At 46.9% G+C, this 17,851-nt stretch overlaps 1 protein-coding gene across 1 annotated transcript in view; it reads left to right on the top strand.

Moving 5' to 3' along the window:
• Positions 1-14,634, top strand: part of LOC142787019 (uncharacterized) — a 36,436-nt gene extending 21,802 nt beyond the window's left edge. The window contains exons 9-10 of the mRNA XM_075884640.1: positions 4,149-4,352; positions 14,443-14,634. Coding sequence (XP_075740755.1) covers positions 4,149-4,352; positions 14,443-14,634 — 396 coding nt within the window. The remainder of the gene's footprint in view (positions 1-4,148; positions 4,353-14,442) is intronic.
• The last annotated feature ends 3,217 nt before the right edge of the window (positions 14,635-17,851 follow it).

The raw sequence follows: 17,851 nt of genomic DNA, 5'->3' as shown, positions 1-17,851 counted from the left end.
GAAAATTTTTTGGATCACAACGCTGGCAGTCTTGAAACCGTCTATTGCGAGAATGCCCCAGGGGCAGCACGCTTACGAAGAACGCCTTCGAGAGCAGAGATGGGAGTGCACACTCCACCTTCGCTACTCACGCCCCTTTGGAGACTGCAATGGCTGCAACTTTCAAGTTCCAAGTACTTCAAGGGCCCCCACTGACGCAGGCTGTGATCGCATGCTGTCGCCATCGCTTGGCGCAACGCAGGCAAAGCCACATATAGCGTGGCCACCTTAGCGTACGCGCACGCCGAATTGAACTGTTCTTTCTCTTGTTGTTTAAGCACCTTGATGATGATAATGCCGCGTCTCTATTTGGACCGAGCTATCGGCTGGCATCGGTGAAGATGAGGACTGATACGCTCGACAGGCGCATCACGAAAAGCGGAAGAAGAAATTCTTTGGCCGAGTCTACCTTTGGTGTCTCTGAGAGAACGACGTTCACTAAAATAAACCCCGAGAAGTTTGCCATCATTCTGCTCATGCAACGGAATACTCTACAAAAGGAATTTCTTTTCAACAGGAAAGAAATGTCTCCTGCTAGTTCCCCAAACTCTTCGAAACGAAATCTTGCAAGCCTGCCATGACGAAGCCACCTCGAGCCATCTCAGTTATATCGGAATATTTCTATGAGTTAGAGAAAACTACTACTGGACAAGACGTGCAGTGGCGGTGAAACATTACGTTAGAATTTGTATTGACTGCTGGGCTGTTACATATGATTTCGGCATTCGAAACTACGTTTTTCACAGATTGGTATGGACCTCGTATAGGCCCATTTTCAACAGCGAATAATACCAACAAGTGGATTATAGTGGCGACTGACTACCCCACCCGATACGCGGAAACTAAGGCGATTCTGAGCGGCACAGCAGCTGAAGCGGCACAATTCTTTATTAAGAACATTGTGTTGAGGCTCGGGGCTCCCGTGGTCGTCATAATGAAAAAAGGGACTGCGTTCACAACTGAGCTTCTGCACACGCTGCTTACTCTCAGTGTCATGGCGCATAGGAAGAAGACAGCTTATCACCGACAGACGAATGGGCTTACTGAATGGGCTTACTCAATAACATGACTGTTGCGGACATGCTTCGCATGTACGTCGACGTGGAGCACAAAAATTAGGACAGAATTTTGCCATACGTCACATTCGCACATGATACGGCTCGCAAGGAAACGACGAGAATGACTCCGTTTGTCCTGATCTATGGCCGAGAAGTGCTCGATGCTATGCTGCCTCATGATTCCAAAGATTCGGAGACAGATGCCATAGATTTCACTGAGTACGCTAAGCAAGCGAGGCAGCTTGCCCGGGTCAGAATAACAGCCAACAAGAACGTGATGCCCATTGGTATACCTCCGTCACCGAATTGCAGCTTATACACCACGGGAAAGAGTCTGGGTTTGGTCATTTGTGCGACGGCGAGGCTGTAGTGTCCATGTAGTAAGGCGACCCCGCACAGATGGTAAGCGAAGAAGATGGCCGCTAAGTAGTATCAAAATAAAGCTGCGTGCATTCCCGGCTCAATCGGCCTTAATCTGCCACACTGTTGGCGGTATACAGTACGTTACACAGACTATCAGAGAAACTTGTACGCCGATACGTCAGACCGCATAAAATGCTGCGCCGTCTCAGCGACGTTAGGGGCGAGGTTGTTGCTGACTGATCATTTTGCTCAAGACGCCGTCAGCGTCTGCCTGAGACAGTGCCCGTGGTACTCATGAAACTATATCTTTCGGACTGATGGAGATACCGACTAGCTAACTGCATATTGAGTGCTACTTGGTGAGCATCGAGACGATTCTCTCTCTGGAGGGAGGGTAATGCCGCTGGCGTCGCTGAAGACGATGACCGATACACTCGAGAGGCGCATCACAAAACAAAAGACGGAGTTTTTTGGCCGAGTCTACCTTTGGTGTCTCTGAGAGGACGACGTTCTGCTGTTCGCTACAATAAAGCCCACGTACTTTGCGAACTACGACAATATTAACGTCCGAAAGTTCCCAGCTGATTTCATTGGGAAGAGGCAGCACCACATGTAGTCTAGTTCCAAAAAGACTAGCAGGCGCCGAGTGAATATTTTGGATCTTGCACGTTTCCAGTTCTCACGACCGTATCTTGATGTGGGGACGAAATGCACAAACTGTTGATGTACGCTCCACTTGAAACAATCAATCCGCTAACGTTCATCGGAGCGCACACCGAAAACCACCACGCAGTTCCCGCACATTAAATGTTAGTTTAGTTCTAACTTTGATGATGATGATGATGATGATAATTATTTGTGGGGTTTAACGTCTCAAAACCACCATATGATTATGAGAGACGCCGTAGTGGAGGGCTCCGGAAATTTCGACCACCTGGAGTTCTTTAAAGTGCACCCAAGTCTGAGCACACTGGTCTACAACATTTCCGCCTCCATCGGAAATGCAGCCGCCGCAGCTGCGAAACGAACCCGCGACCTGCAGGTGAGCAGCCGAGTACATTAGCCACTAGACCACCGCGGCGGAGGTGGTGGTGGTATAGTGGTTAGAAGATGAGAAAAGTCACCTAATTTCTGCGACCCGGTCGGGAGCACGGCGCAGTGCCTGCGGCAGGGGTTTAGTTCTAACTTTGGCACCAGAGAGAGAGAGAGAGAGAGAGAGATAAAGATGCAAGAAAAGGCAGGGAGGTTAACCAGACGCACATCCAGTTTGCTACCCTGCACGGGGGAAGGTATGAATGGGAGAAAAGAGGTTGCAGAGAGACAAGAAAGGTTCACACAATCACGAGCACACTCGGGGGAGCTCACAGTCTACAGGTGGTCGCTCAGGCTTCTTGTCTTCAAGTAATGTAAAAGTGCTTTAGTCGCTTTCTATGCTATTGACGCAGACGCCCAAGGTCCCAGAATCTTCTGCACAGAAAATGGTTTAGAGTCCAGTTGGTTCAAAACCATCCGGAGCTGGCATCGCTGCGTGTCGTAGCAAGCGCAGCTGCACAGGACGTGTTCAATGATTTCTACAGTTCCGGAGGAGTCGCATGTAGCATGTCTGTCATAACGATGTGAAAGGAGTACACCTTTGTGAATGCAACAATCTAACAAAGGTGGCATAACAGTGTCGCATCAGAGCGGGAAAGTTGTGATGCTAGCTGTATCTTGAGCGAAGGATCCAGTTCATATAAGTGACACCTTTGGAACCTGGTAGACGACCAGAACGTGCGTGTAAGATCTCGAGCCAGCAAGTAAAGCTGTCTTGCTGCATCAGTCCTTGATCGAGGAATCGGAACCACACGTGTTCCTTCGTGGGCGGAGCAGGCTGCATCATCGGCTAATTGATTTAGCCGATGATGCAGTAATACCGATATGGCCAGGCAGCCATTGATATATAATATCATGCCCTCGTGCTTGAACTTGATGGTGGCAATGTCTCACTTCATGTACCAATTGTTCATGATTCCTCTTACGCATGGTAAACTGCAAACTCTGAAGTGCTGCCTTCGAATCACAGAATATGACCCATTTTCCTGAACACTCTTGAACGAGATATTGTAAAGCGGCTCTTATAGCAGCAAGCCCTGATGCCGTAGACGTAGTCGTATGCGACAACGTAGATTTGATTGTCATTGCTGCAGCCGGAATTACAGCGGCACCTGATGACCTGCTGGACGAGACTGGCAGCTCATAACCAGAAGTTCGCAGATAAATTAACGGGCACTTGATAAGTTCACACGAATTAGGCACAATTGTTTACAAATCAACATATATGAAGTCAAGGGAGAGGGTTAAGCAGTGAGAGTAAAAGATGGGTGCAGCTGAAGCGATACAGATGTAAATCGGCATCCAATAAATTTTGCCTTGCATCCGCAGTGACCGACTGTAACTTGGGATATTCCGCGTTGAAACTAATACAATATTTACACAGAATGATGATTTTCATATTTTCGTTGTATCTATACATTACTGCATGAGACTAGTTGCCGCAATTCCTTCTGCTGCCGTTATCACGCCAATAGGCGAAAGTTGAGAAATGTGACGTTGCTTCGGTCGTCTCTAAGTTATACGTAGTGTTCCAAGTTAACGATTGTACAGATGGTGTGCATAATTAAGCCTTGCATAATTCACTCTGGTGCGCAGGGCGTGGACACGGGCGCCCTCCGGCGCTACGTGGAAGACGGCCGCCTGCCGTACCTGGGTCGCGCCCGCAGAGTCGTACTGGACGACGACGTGGACTGCGCCGTGCTCGTGCAGGGCACCATGTGCACGCGGGGCAACAACGGCGACCGCGTCTTCTTCGGGCCCCAGTTCGTGCCCGAGAGCGTGCGCTGCCTCGACATAGAGGTAAGCTGCATGTAGAGTTGAAACTCGACCTAACGAAAGCCAATTAACTTTGTGGACGTACCGATCTAGCGGGAAAAGATGAATACGTCCTATACAGCAAGTGCTCTTAGTGTTCCGGCTTAACAATCCGAACTAACGAAACAAACACGGCGGAACTAACATTTAGCGAAGTTTTTCTGGAAATAAACATCTGATGCTCTCTTGGAAAACTTTTATTTTATTTTTATTTCGAGGGCATGCCCTAAAGCTCTTGATCGAGTTGGAACGTATAAAGCCGCCGAAGACACGGCTCCAGTTCTATCCTGACGAAGCTGCACGCCGAGCGCACAGGACAATAGACTGAACAGTTGGTAGCGCTCTTAAGATGGTGTACCAGAGGCGGTGGTGTTATGTCTCTCTACATGTTCCCACAAAAACACGATGGTGCTCTCTCTGGTTATTCCATGCATGGTTGATCTGAGAGGCGACACTTGTTTTCTCGCAGTTGTCTTGCTTTCTTCTCGCGCCATCACTGATATATATATTGATGTCATCATATCTCGGCAGCCTGTACCTTGTCTGCATTGCCAAGACCTGGGAGGCCCCATGGCAGGGCCGCAATCGTAGGTTTTATAACGCAATTACTATGCCACGATAGCTTCTGGGTGTCGCTAAGTTGCAGTCATGGACGTAGCAAAGAGGGGTGTTGAGGGTTCAACCCCCCCCCCTCCCTCCTGAATGTTTTCTATTTTGTATGTCTGAGTTACATGATTGCAGTTTGGTCTGAACTTTGAAAGACCAACCAAAAATATGGGTACCAGGTTTTCGTGAATACACACGCTTACAAATGCAAGCACGAACATACATAAAGTATGCTTAAACGCACCCTGCTCCCCCCCCCCCCACTTCCTCGAAAAACATTTCTGGCGATACTACTGATTGGTTATGAATTTCGAGGTACCTAGAAGTATTCTTCTCGATTTTACGAACTTTCCCATTCAACAAACTAATTTCAGCGCAACGACGTTTCTTAACTTGAACTTTAGCTGTATATCGAATCCGGGACTAGTACCGCTAATCGCAGCTCTCTTTTCACAGCTAATGCCACTTACAAAAATATTTTCAGGCCTGCTCACTGCAGCCATGACGTCACTTGTTTTTTATCTGTGCTGGAAGCTGCTAATACATTGCCCCTATCGTCTCCTGTTTAAAAAAATTCGTTCGCGGCGAGTTTTGCATGCGTAGCAGCTTTATTCTGCCTTCTGCGTCTGCAAAGGCGCCGGTTTAAGTATTGTATAATACTTTAAAGTCTTCGGCGATTTATTTCTAAGCCACACCTCATTATTTCACGAAAAAGCCAGAAAAGAATGTGCGCTATCAAACGTATGGTCAATTTGAAGGAGCAAAATTTGATTGTCCATCGAAGTGACGAAATTAATGCGGTAAATTTTGTTGAACACTCATTTGGGTTGCGCGATAAAACACGGATGAAGGAGAGTACACAGTACGGGTGCAACAACATAAATTTTGTTCATTATTCACACACCCACACACACGGGAGCGTGCTCACATACACACGTATCTAGATGATGTGCAGAAATGGTTCCCACTCATTTGCTAAGTTTATGCAATTTTCTTTTTTATTTTAACCTTTAGAACATTCGTCTTCATGGAGACGTGTTTATTAAGCAGAGTGTTCACTGCTGCCACAAGTATGCCATTCAGCACAATGTCAGTATGAGGATCATTGCAAAAGTCGTCGAAATCTTCCGTTTCACAGAAATGTCTTGTGAAAAGTGAATAAAGGAGGGGGGGGGGGGGGAAGGGGCGGTGCTTCCAATTTTGCTCTGGCCTCTCTCGCACTGATGTGTACAGTAGATTATGTAACTTAGAGCCGCGGGAAAAATTGTAGGCACTGCGTCTAGAGTCCAGCCGTGTAGCCCCTATGGTAGCTGATATACTCTACTGCCGGTTCTTGGATCGGTATGGTTCTTTCACCATTCTGTCTAGAAGTGGAGCTCGACCACTTAAGAAAGCGCTTCACCGCAGGTGTCTGTAGGCATCTACAATCTGCTGAAATATATTAATACATATTTGGAAAAAAAACATATTAGAATAAGGTGCTGACGAGACTGGCACAAAATTATGCTACTATACAAAATGTGATTGGAGCACCGGCAAGCAAATACTGTGCACAAAATCGATGCGCTAAGAAACACACCGGCACAACTCCTTCTTTTTCTCTTAACGGAGGTATTACAAGAAGCCCGCAGTGCCATTCGCAAACAGAGAAATGTTTATACCGACCGTAAAGGAAAAGCACCTGCTCTGAGAATGTACTGCAGCGCGCGTATATTGATGACAGGGTTTGCGCTAACAAGTCAGAAGCGCCCACGATGTCTTTGTTTTAAAGCAAGAAGAGAACATGTTGGAGATAGCACCATTGGAACGACTTAGAAGTATGTCGTAAGGACGCACACGCACCTTCACGTCACGAAGACAATGGACGTGGACGTCATGTCGACGAACGGCACGTTCCTGTATCGTTCTTCAGTCGTCCGTAAGAAACGATAGCACTCGCACCTTCGGTCCGTTGCCGTAATTGCCACGACAATTAGGCATACAGCATCGCCTCATCGTGTGTATTGGCAGCCATATACTATGCAATTATTCAGTGCACAATGAGCATCACATAGCCACGTCACTGTTCGCAGACACAGAAAAGCACGCTCTTACACAGTCGCCAACAAGCGCGCCCCGAAAGCGTTCTCCAGGCTTTGCGATCCATGTCTGTCGAGCGACGAGGGCAAGCCACAGAACACCTATGGCAAGCATAGTCACTTCTGTGCAGCGAAACACGACGATCAAAAGAGGGTGACGTCAGAGCCCGTGGCAGGAACAGTGAGTAGGCCAGAAATCATGTAGGAGGCATTATCTGTGCATGTGTACGTCACATTTAAATGGGCTTTGAACAAGTGCTCGGGCTTGGCGAAACAAAGCGTTTTGCGAACGACCAGCACTGCCGTGAGCAGTGGCGTACAAACTCCTTCACGAGGGGGGGGGGGGGGGGGGGGCAAACCTACCTCACTCATCAGCCGGGATATATATATATATATATATATATATATATATATATATATATATATATATATATATATATATATATATATATATATATATATATATATATATATATATATATATATATATAGGCAGGCATGGTGGTTGAGTGGCCGTAGCGTTGCATATAGTCCAGTAGATCCTCCGTGAGCGGTCACAACGTGGTTTATTTCGACGTTTCAGCCTAGAGTCTGGCCTTCATCAGTATGATGATCATTGCAAAAGACGTCGATGATGAAGGCCAGACTCTAGGCCGAAACGTCGAAATAAACCACGTTGTGACCGCTCACGGAGGATCTACTGGACTATATATATATATATATATATATATATATATATATATATATATATATATATATAGGAGAATAAAAGGAGTTTGACTCACAAGTGAAAAGATTTTTTACTTGACGTTTCGACCGTGGGCCCGGCCTTCGTCAGAATGAAACAAAACACAGCAATGGTAACCACTTATATGCCAGTTGGTCACATGGATTGTAGATAGGTACAATCAATACACGTGGAAAAAATGCGTTCAAAATGTATCAACATACTGTTCGTCAGTAACATACTCGCGTAACAAGAAGATTCAACAGCAATTGACAGCTCATGTGGTGACGAAAAAAACACCGATAACAGAAGATTAACACGTGAAAAACAGCACCTACACTGTTACGGACAATTTTCAAGGATATAATAATAAAAGGTGATCAATGCGCATGACATATTACTGGCGCAAGAACGTTAAGGTGCCGGGATTTTCGTTGAGACCGAAAGCAATGGTACTGAATTTGTGGATGAGATATGATTCCCGGACTTCTCTGTCACGATGGGAGCTAAAGCCTGACTCTAGAATTGTAGCTTTTATCTTGCTGAAGGAATGACCTGGAAGCGCAACGTGTTTCGATAACGGTAAGTTAGGAAGGGAAATCGCGTGTGCTTTATGATTATTAAAACGTAGACGAAAGCTGGTCTCGGTTTGTCCAATGTATTGCATACCACATACAGAGCACTCCAGAAGATAGATTACGTTCGATGTGTAACAGCAAAAGTTACCCTTTATTTTAAGACTGAAACCGGAGGCGGTACTCTGAGCTGAAAGTGATGTTGTCATATGTGCACAAATTTTGCAGCGTGATTTATTGCATGGATGGCAACCCGAATATTGCGGTTTAGTAACTTTAGAGGATGTGACTAAGTCATGTAAATTTTTAGAGCGTCTGTAGATTACTTTAGGTGGAATCGGGAAGATTGTTCGGAGACGTTGGCTTTGCAAGAGGATATTATGATGCTTTTGAAGAATACAGTTTACTCTGGGAGCCGAAGCTGAATGAGTGAGGACCAGGTTGGTTAGGCGTGAGGTGGCAGTCTTTTTCGGTGCCTTTAATAAGGTCTTGCGTTCGACGAGGTCAGCCTTTTTGAAAGCGTCTTCTACGAGACGGACAGGATAATTCTGTTTAACTAAAGATTCCCTCAGGGAAGTGCAGTTCTGGTGATAATCAGACTCATGTGTACAAACGCGTTTGAAACGGAGTGCCTGACTGTATGGAATGCTGGTCTTCCAGTGCTTTAAATGACTACTGTGAAAATGAAGATATTGGTGCCTGTCTGTGGGCTTCTTGAAAAGCGTGGTGCTTAGTCTGCCGTTCCGCAAAAAAACAGTAATGTCAAGAAAATCTGCGCGCTTGTCCGAGAATGAATGGGAGAATGATATGGAACTGTGAACATTGTTGAACGCTGTTATAAATGAAAGTAATGCATGCTCCCCGTGTTCCCAAATCAGGAAGATGTCGTCAATGTACCTTTTATAAAAAAGTGGCGTTAATGTTTGACTACTCAAGAATTCTTTCTCCAGCACACCCATGAAGATATTAGCGTAATTGGGGCCAATTTTAGTCCCCATGGAAGTCCCGTTCACTTGTACGAAATGGTCATCGTTGAATTCAAAGTTATTGTATTGAAGAATTAATTTCAATAATGTTGCTAATGTTGCGCCATCTATAGAATGGTCGGAGGCCGAACGTTCGTATTCCTGACGAACAGCTTCGATTCCGTCCTTGTGTGGAATGTTTGTATATAGGGAACAAACATCCAGAGTAACCAAGAGGGATCCTTCAGGAATAATTAAATCGGCAATGTCGCTCAAGAATTGGCCTGAGTCTTTGATGTAGGACGGGTAAGTTTGCGGAATATGGCTAATGAGGGTGTCAACAAAACTGGAAATCTTCTCAGTTACGGAACCGATAGCCGAAACTATTGGTCTGCCGGGGTTGCCTGTCTTATGAATTTTGGGTAGTAGATAAAACCTTCCTGCTGAAGGACTTAGCGGGAGCAAGAAAGATAGGTCCTTGACTGTTAACTTTTTATCTGCCACGAGTTGTTCTAATTCTTTTTTGATGACACATTTAAAATCGTTAGTGGGGTCCATTTCCAAGCGTCTGTAGAAGGTGTCATTTCGTAACTGTCTGTAAGCCTCTGAAATATAGTCAACTCGATTCATAAGAACAATGGCGCCTCCTTTGTCTGCTTGCTTGATGACAATGTCGGTATTGTTAGCCAAGCTCTTTATTGCCTCCTTTTCCTTAATAGAAATGTTGCTCTTAAATGGTTGTTGTTTTTGATATGCTTCGAGTAGATCTCGCTGGACCGCTTCAATGTAAAGATCTAGGTATTTCTCGCGTTGAATTGGAGGTGTCCATCGCTTATTCGAAAACAAAGGAGCAGTAGAGTTACTCGACGTAGGCATATTATAGAAAAATTCTCGAAGCCTCATGTTGCGGGCGAAGTTGTCTAAATCTTGTAGGAACTGAAATTCGTTATACCCACCGGAAGCGGGGCAAAAATTGAGGCCACGTGATAATACAGACTTCTCGTCATCTGACAAACAGTGATTGGAAAGGTTTACTATGTTATCATGCTCGGATGTTCTACAGGAAGTTCTTGACGTAGCCCGTGACGCGACAGTCGTCAGAGAGGCCGGTATAGGTACATTATCACGCGCAAGTTTGCTCATCTTAATCTTGACAATCTCATCTCGTTTCTTAAGCCGATACTCATCGAGAAGTATTACTTGTTCTGATGATAACCTTGATTGGGAAAGCAGTTGTCGTACAGTGTTCGACAAAGATTTTGCTGAGTGTTCATAGTGATTTAGGATGATACGGGTCAAATTCAAGGACGCATTCTTTAGTGCATCGTCCCATTTTGCTTGGCGAGTGGGCGACAATTTAACGGCTGGATGATGCACAATCATGAGACCTTTAGGAACCACTGATTCTGACACGTAAGCATTCAATGCGGAAACATGCAACTCTGATCGTATCGTTTTTTCAACTACCTTTCTAGTGCGCAAAAAATAGGTATTGTTGGAGGCAGAATACGTACCATTGCTAACATGTAGTCATTCGGGCTGTAACGTAGTGGCATCAGAGTTTCTGCACTGAACGAATGGGTTGCCAAGAAAACCAGAGGATGCAGCGCTTGGGGGAGAAGCGGTGGCCCGATGGCCACTAGGTGGAGAGGAGGTCAGGTTAGGTCGGACAGGTGGGGGGCTTGGAGAACCAGAGTCAGAAGGACGTCGAAGACGCTTGTTGGTCCTCGCGGGAGGGGCACAACTAGAAGGGCCAGGAAGCGAAGAGGATTGACGGTGTGCACCAAGAGACCCAAATGTTGGTGTACCAACAGATACACGGGAAGAGTTCAGAGTAGAACCGGAAGGAAGTCTGGAAGAGGTCATTGACGCAGGCGCTGTAGTGGAAGGAAGGGTGGAAGACTGGGTAGAGGCGGGCACGAAGGTGTCGACTGGAAGCCGCAGCAAAGGACTTGGCGATGGGTGCGCATTTGACACGGCAGGTAGAGCAGGGAATTCGGAAGTGAAATCGGCATTTGGTAAAGCGTCAACCGAAGAGGAATCGCGCCATGAAGAGGGCGTGCTTCTAGGAAAAGGACCGCACAGCCTGCGAATATGGCTGGCGATTAAAGCGACTCCTTCAAAACTTGGATGTAATCCATCCATGCATAGTGTGCGGCTGGGGGGAAGCCATTCCAACCCATGATCAATGAAGAACACTTGTCGGGAGAATCGGCAATGGTTGCGTAGCAAAAAATTCAAGTGACATGCTTCTCGATTGCAACGGCGAATGAATGCTCTATTCCTAAACTTTCTTCGACGACTTTCGGAACGTGGAAGAATAAGGCTTACGTAAATGCGCCTGACATTAGGGTGCTGTGCAATCACCGCTTCTAGTAGCGAGCAGTACTTTTTGAAGGCGAAGCGACCTGAAGAGGACGCAAGGTCATTTGTGCCGACATGGATAATCACAGTCTGTGCCGTATCCGGGATGAAGTCGAGCAAGTTGTGAACGTCATCAATGAGAGCACCGCACAACGAAACAAATGCAGGTGTGCCGGGAACAACGGGATCGAAATGTTGATGCAAATACTTGGTCTGCGAATCACCCAACACGATTGTGGAAACCTGGCATCTTGGAAACATCCATGATATTCTTTTCACTGTGGGTCGACCGGAATCCAGAGTAAGAGACATTGGAGGAGCGTTTGTCGCCGGATCCGGGAATAATAGGAGAATAAAAGGAGTTTGACTCACAAGTGAAAAGATTTTTTACTTGACGTTTCGACCGTGGGCCCGGCCTTCGTCAGAATGAAACAAAACACAGCAATGGTAACCACTTATATGCCAGTTGGTCACATGGATTGTAGATAGGTACAATCAATACACGTGGAAAAAATGCGTTCAAAATGTATCAACATACTGTTCGTCAGTAACATACTCGCGTAACAAGAAGATTCAACAGCAATTGACAGCTCATGTGGTGACGAAAAAAACACCGATAACAGAAGATTAACACGTGAAAAACAGCACCTACACTGTTACGGACAATTTTCAAGGATATAATAATAAAAGGTGATCAATGCGCATGACATATTACTGGCGCAAGAACGTTAAGGTGCCGGGATTTTCGTTGAGACCGAAAGCAATGGTACTGAATTTGTGGATGAGATATGATTCCCGGACTTCTCTGTCACGATGGGAGCTAAAGCCTGACTCTAGAATTGTAGCTTTTATCTTGCTGAAGGAAGATATCTCATCCACAAATTCAGTACCATTGCTTTCGGTCTCAACGAAAATCCCGGCACCTTAACGTTCTTGCGCCAGTAATATGTCATGCGCATTGATCACCTTTTATTATTATATCCTTGAAAATTGTCCGTAACAGTGTAGGTGCTGTTTTTCACGTGTTAATCTTCTGTTATCGGTGTTTTTTTCGTCACCACATGAGCTGTCAATTGCTGTTGAATCTTCTTGTTACGCGAGTATGTTACTGACGAACAGTATGTTGATACATTTTGAACGCATTTTTTCCACGTGTATTGATTGTACCTATCTACAATCCATGTGACCAACTGGCATATAAGTGGTTACCATTGCTGTGTTTTGTTTCATTCTGACGAAGGCCGGGCCCACGGTCGAAACGTCAAGTAAAAAATCTTTTCACTTGTGAGTCAAACTCCTTTTATTCTCCTATTATTCCCGGATCCGGCGACAAACGCTCCTCCAATATATATATATATATATATATATATATATATATATATATATATATATATATATATATATATATATATATATATGTTTTAAGATAGCCACTATGTTTTAAGATAGCCTCGTCACAACTTCATTCTTCCGTAAGAACATAATTGAGTGATTAATGTTGTGATGAAAAACTGCGCATCAAACGGAAGATTGCTGCTATTTGCCGATAGCTGACATAATTTATAAGTTGCATCTAGCACAGGTGCGCTTCTTGCCAGGAGGTGTCACCACGTGCTGGAGCCGCGCTATGATTACACACACTAGCGCACACAGTAATCTCGACAGAAGGGAGCGATTGTGATTCGTGAGCTATGCTGACGTGGCTCTTTTTCTCTTCTCGTCCCTCTCTGTGCAGCTTCCAGTGCGCTCATTGCGACGAGAGATCAGGCACACATCTCCAATCCCTATAATTTCGCTTGTTATTGACTGATTAGATTAATTTTGCCACGGTCAATTGTTGAGGCAGTGTGCTGTAATACTGCTGTCATTTGATGATTACTTTAAAACTTATTGACGGCTCCTTTTATGGGAACGATTGATTTGTACAGTGTGAGACTCCTTTCAAAACCGTGATTAGAGATGGTGGTGGTGGTTGGACAGTATGCAAACGAGGGCGTAGGCTTCGGCCACAATGACGGCGCTGAAATAAGTGCGGAATAATTTATTGCTATAGGCTGTGATTAACTTGCGAAAGTGTTACACTTTCTTTCTTTAGTGCCCCCATAGGGTCTCAAACAGGTGGCCCAAGGACCATCATCTGGCCGCCCAGCCCACACACGTCATTGTATCATGTCATTTTAATAAGTAGGTTGATGAGTCCGGCCAGTAGCCAGGATCTTTTTTTTTTCCTCGGTAGGGGGAGGGGGGCCTACTTAATTGTTGACAGCCTTGAAAAACATCTACCATTATTTATATCCGGCAAAAAAAAACCCTTCCTTACAAATTTAGGGGAGGGAAGGCTATAGGGTATGGAGGTACCCTTTAACCCCTCCCCTGAAACACGGGGGTACCAGGGAACAAATATTCTCTATTGGAGAATCGTGTCCAAAACCAATTCTATAGATCAGCGTACATACATTTCGCCAATTCTGACATCTAATTCCTTTGAGAAATGGCTTATGTTTTGCATGATTGTGAAGGCCTACTCTAAAATGGCAGTTAGCTGACTTATTGTTCAGACTCGTTCGCTACCCTTCCCCATGCTCCAGCCATCTTTCCCTGTACAGATACTTGTAGGACTAAATTTCCCTCTAGCCAAAGTTAGCTTGAGACCGACGCCATAGATAACAACTTCAGGTACCTCCGGGCTATGTGTCACCTTATCTGTTAACTGCCAGCTTTAGTTTACTGCTAAAATAATTGTCTCTTTTCTCACCGCAGGGCGACCCCGATACGCGCCCGTTGCCAGTGCTGCTGCTTCTCTGCAAGCACCGGTACCGGCTGCCCAATGAACTCGACTGGCAGAACATGCCGGGCGAGCTGTTCTCCAACGAGCCCGAGTACCGGACGCGCACCATCGCCCAGCCGGGCCGGCGCCTTAAGCAGTGTTCCGGCGCCGCCAGGGGGCGCTGAATGCCTGCACTTTTGGAGTGCCACGCTACGCGCGTGGTGCTTGTAAAATAATTTACGATATAATCATTGATAAAAGACAGTCGTATCGCAACTCAGTGCAGACATCTGCCTTACCTTCGTGTTCGCTCAAACAGTCGTCAGCGGCTCAGCGTTTTCAGAACCTCTGAACCAATCAGCGTATTCAAGAACTTGAGTGTTGTGCACATGGCCAGTAACATTCACAGACCTTTCGTAGACATACGCTCCAGAGGTTGAAGGCAGAAGTAGTGGGCGTGGGGATGGCATATATTGTTTTTTTTCCAACTTCAAAGCTTTATAGCGAACATTTATAAGTGTTAGCGTATGATATTCGCGATATGTTACACGTCCCAGCTGGTCGTTTTGTTAGTGCGGATGGATTCACTTCCTCACCGAGAACCCAGTTTGTGGTACACAAAAAGCGTTTCGCAAGCCTTCCATCAATCGGTAGTGATATTTATATTGCATTTAAGTATTATATAATTCGTAGCGAACATTTTGGGCAATTTCGTCCTATTAATGACTGAAATCTGTCGCATTGGCTATACACAATGAGCGATCAAAAATTTACCGAGGTTAGTTACCACCAACAAAAATGTACGAAGCGCGTAGATCTTTACAAATAAAACTGAAGGATACACAATGTTCCGTTGTTTGACGAAATAAACGAAATCAACACGAATGTTTGAAAGTCAGTGTTTGATATTTGTACCATATATGCAACATCATTCAGCACACTTCCGGGTAATAGTCATCTCCCTGCATTGTGCAGTAACATTTAATTTGGAAATCTTGCATGTGTGTGTGTAACTGTGGGAGGCATTAGTAAATGTAATGGAATTTTTAATGTATTTGAAAGGACGTGTCTACGCTTCCAATCTGAACGTTACCGTTTGTTACTGCGGGCTGACTTCCGGTATACAGCACTCTCCAGAAAGAATGGCGTGCTTGGGGCGACGTCTTCTGCCACGCCATTGCCTGGCTTCCTCACGTCTTTTAAAGACGATAGTCTGTCATGGGGACCTTCGACGGAAAAAACTTGGTTTGCCTGTCTGTCTGTGTAGAAAAAGTGGGTAACGATTTAGAGTACTAGGTGCCGTTGTCCGATAGAAAGGAGACGCGGCGCCGAAGAGCTTTGTCCTAGAGTCACACTTAACTCATCAACCCATCATCATCCTACGTCTGTCCCGGCACTGCCTCCCCCCCCCCGGGTCGTGTGGGTGGGGGGACGTTTTGTTTTGGGCAGACAGCCATGACCTGGCAAGGGGGCCACCGTTCGGCGCCAGGCGCCAAACAGACGCGGCCTGCCTCCCGGCGTACAAACCAGGGAGGCCCGACAAAGGGACTACTCTTCGGCGAAGCAACTTCGGTCGCAACGCACAAAGTAAACGTACCCTGGCGAGGTGGGCTATCGCAACGCGTGGGGTGCGCTGCGGTCATGGCCCGTCTCCTGACCGCTAGGGCCCAGCGAGACTTGACACAGGGGCTATCCTTCCGCGCAGTGGCTCTCGACACCGCACGCAAAGCGGGCATACTTAAAAACGTGGCAGCGGGACTGCCCTCGGTCGCGGTAACTTCAGTCACCACAACCAAAGTGCCTGTGCCCTCACCCTGTCGCGTGGCTGAGAGCCTGCGACGACACCCCCTCAGGATGGATGGGCTATCGCTCGGCGCGAGGCACTTTGCGGTCACGGCCCGTCTCCTCACAACAAGGGCGCAGTGAGACACAATCCGTCCTGTGGGGTCTACGGGACTATTTGGCCTCTGCACCTATTTGGTGCAGAGGCCAGTGCTGCTGCACGCAAACCAAACGTACCCACGGAAACCGGCACGGCTGAAAGCCGGCTTAGTCCTCCTCGAGGAAGGGAGCCACCTTCAGCCTCGACGAGTAGTGTCGCCGAGCCTGCAGAAGGGGCCAACACGGACCTTGCGGGGAAAGCCCAACAAGGCGACAGGATCACCTTAGCACATGCAAAGCTCGGGTGAAAGACCATACAGACCAAACTCGAGGGCGACTGGCTCACTAGGCCTAGTCGTGGAGCCTTAGAGAAAGCCATCATTAAAAGTTGATAGTTATCTGCCCTCCTGCCTCACTGAAAATCACTGCCGGACGGTGCCACATCTCATAAAACTTCTTTGCACCTAGGCGCTGCCACTCTCGGTGGAGAACGAACCAGACCTCCTTCCGTACTTTTGCAAGCACTTCGTGAAGCCCGGGTCGCTTGCCGTCAAAGACGGCACAGCATCGTGCCACCCACACTTGGTAGGAGCACTCAACAAGCAGAAGCATGTATTGCTTAGCCGTTTGTCCCGACAGGGGATGAAGAAAACAAACGGTGTTGAAAGGAACACCTGGGTGGCCAAACAAGCTAGCTATCCTTCGATGGAGGGCAGCTGGTAGTGTGCACTGTGAGAACACATGAACCAGGTCCTCCATAGTGCCACAAAACGGGCACGCTCCTCGTTGAGGAATTCTCGTGAAGGACCTGAACTTTAGAGGCAGGCACCCTCTGGCCAGGCGATACATGAATGTAGCGCGCTTGGCGTCCAGCAAACTGGCAGTAATTAACCACCAGTTAGGACTATGTTGGGACAGGTCATGTTCTCTACAGCGTTCAGGTAACTCTGGAGCGAGTCTATCGACTAACTCGCGGAGTTCGATCAAAACTAAATCTATCTCGGGGTCGCCCTCTTGGAGACGGGCCAAAGTAGAAGCGGCCCCTGCATAGAAGGCAGAAGGCGTTCCCGCTCGAGGCACTGAATTCGAAAATGCCCCAGGCGAGAACAACCTCAGCCGCGTGCTCAGAAAATACGACGCGAAGCTTCTAGTAAGAAGCATATCTGAATCAAGAGCTACCCGTGTCCACTTAACATGTAATGCCGTGGTCACAACGCTAAGGTCGGGAATACCTAGTCCTCCTCCGTCCCTACGCGTACAAACCAGGGAGGCCCGACAAAGGGACTACCCTTCGGCGAAGCAACTTCGGTCGCAACGCACAAAGTAAACGTACCCTGGCGAGGTGGACTATCGCAACGCGTGGGGTGCGCTGCGGTCATGGCCCGTCTCCTGACCGCTAGGGCCCAGCGAGACTTGACACAGGGGCTATCCTTCCGCGCGGTGGCTTATCTGCCCTGTTTTGGGCAGACAGCCATGACCTGGCAAGGGGGCCACCGTTCGGCGCCAGGCGCCAAACAGACG

This window comes from Rhipicephalus microplus, unplaced genomic scaffold, assembly GCF_043290135.1.
Source record: "Rhipicephalus microplus isolate Deutch F79 unplaced genomic scaffold, USDA_Rmic scaffold_42, whole genome shotgun sequence".
NCBI classification, from domain to species: domain Eukaryota; kingdom Metazoa; phylum Arthropoda; class Arachnida; order Ixodida; family Ixodidae; genus Rhipicephalus; species Rhipicephalus microplus.
Note: the sequence above shows the minus strand (reverse complement) of the source record. Positions and strands in the feature narration are given on the sequence as shown.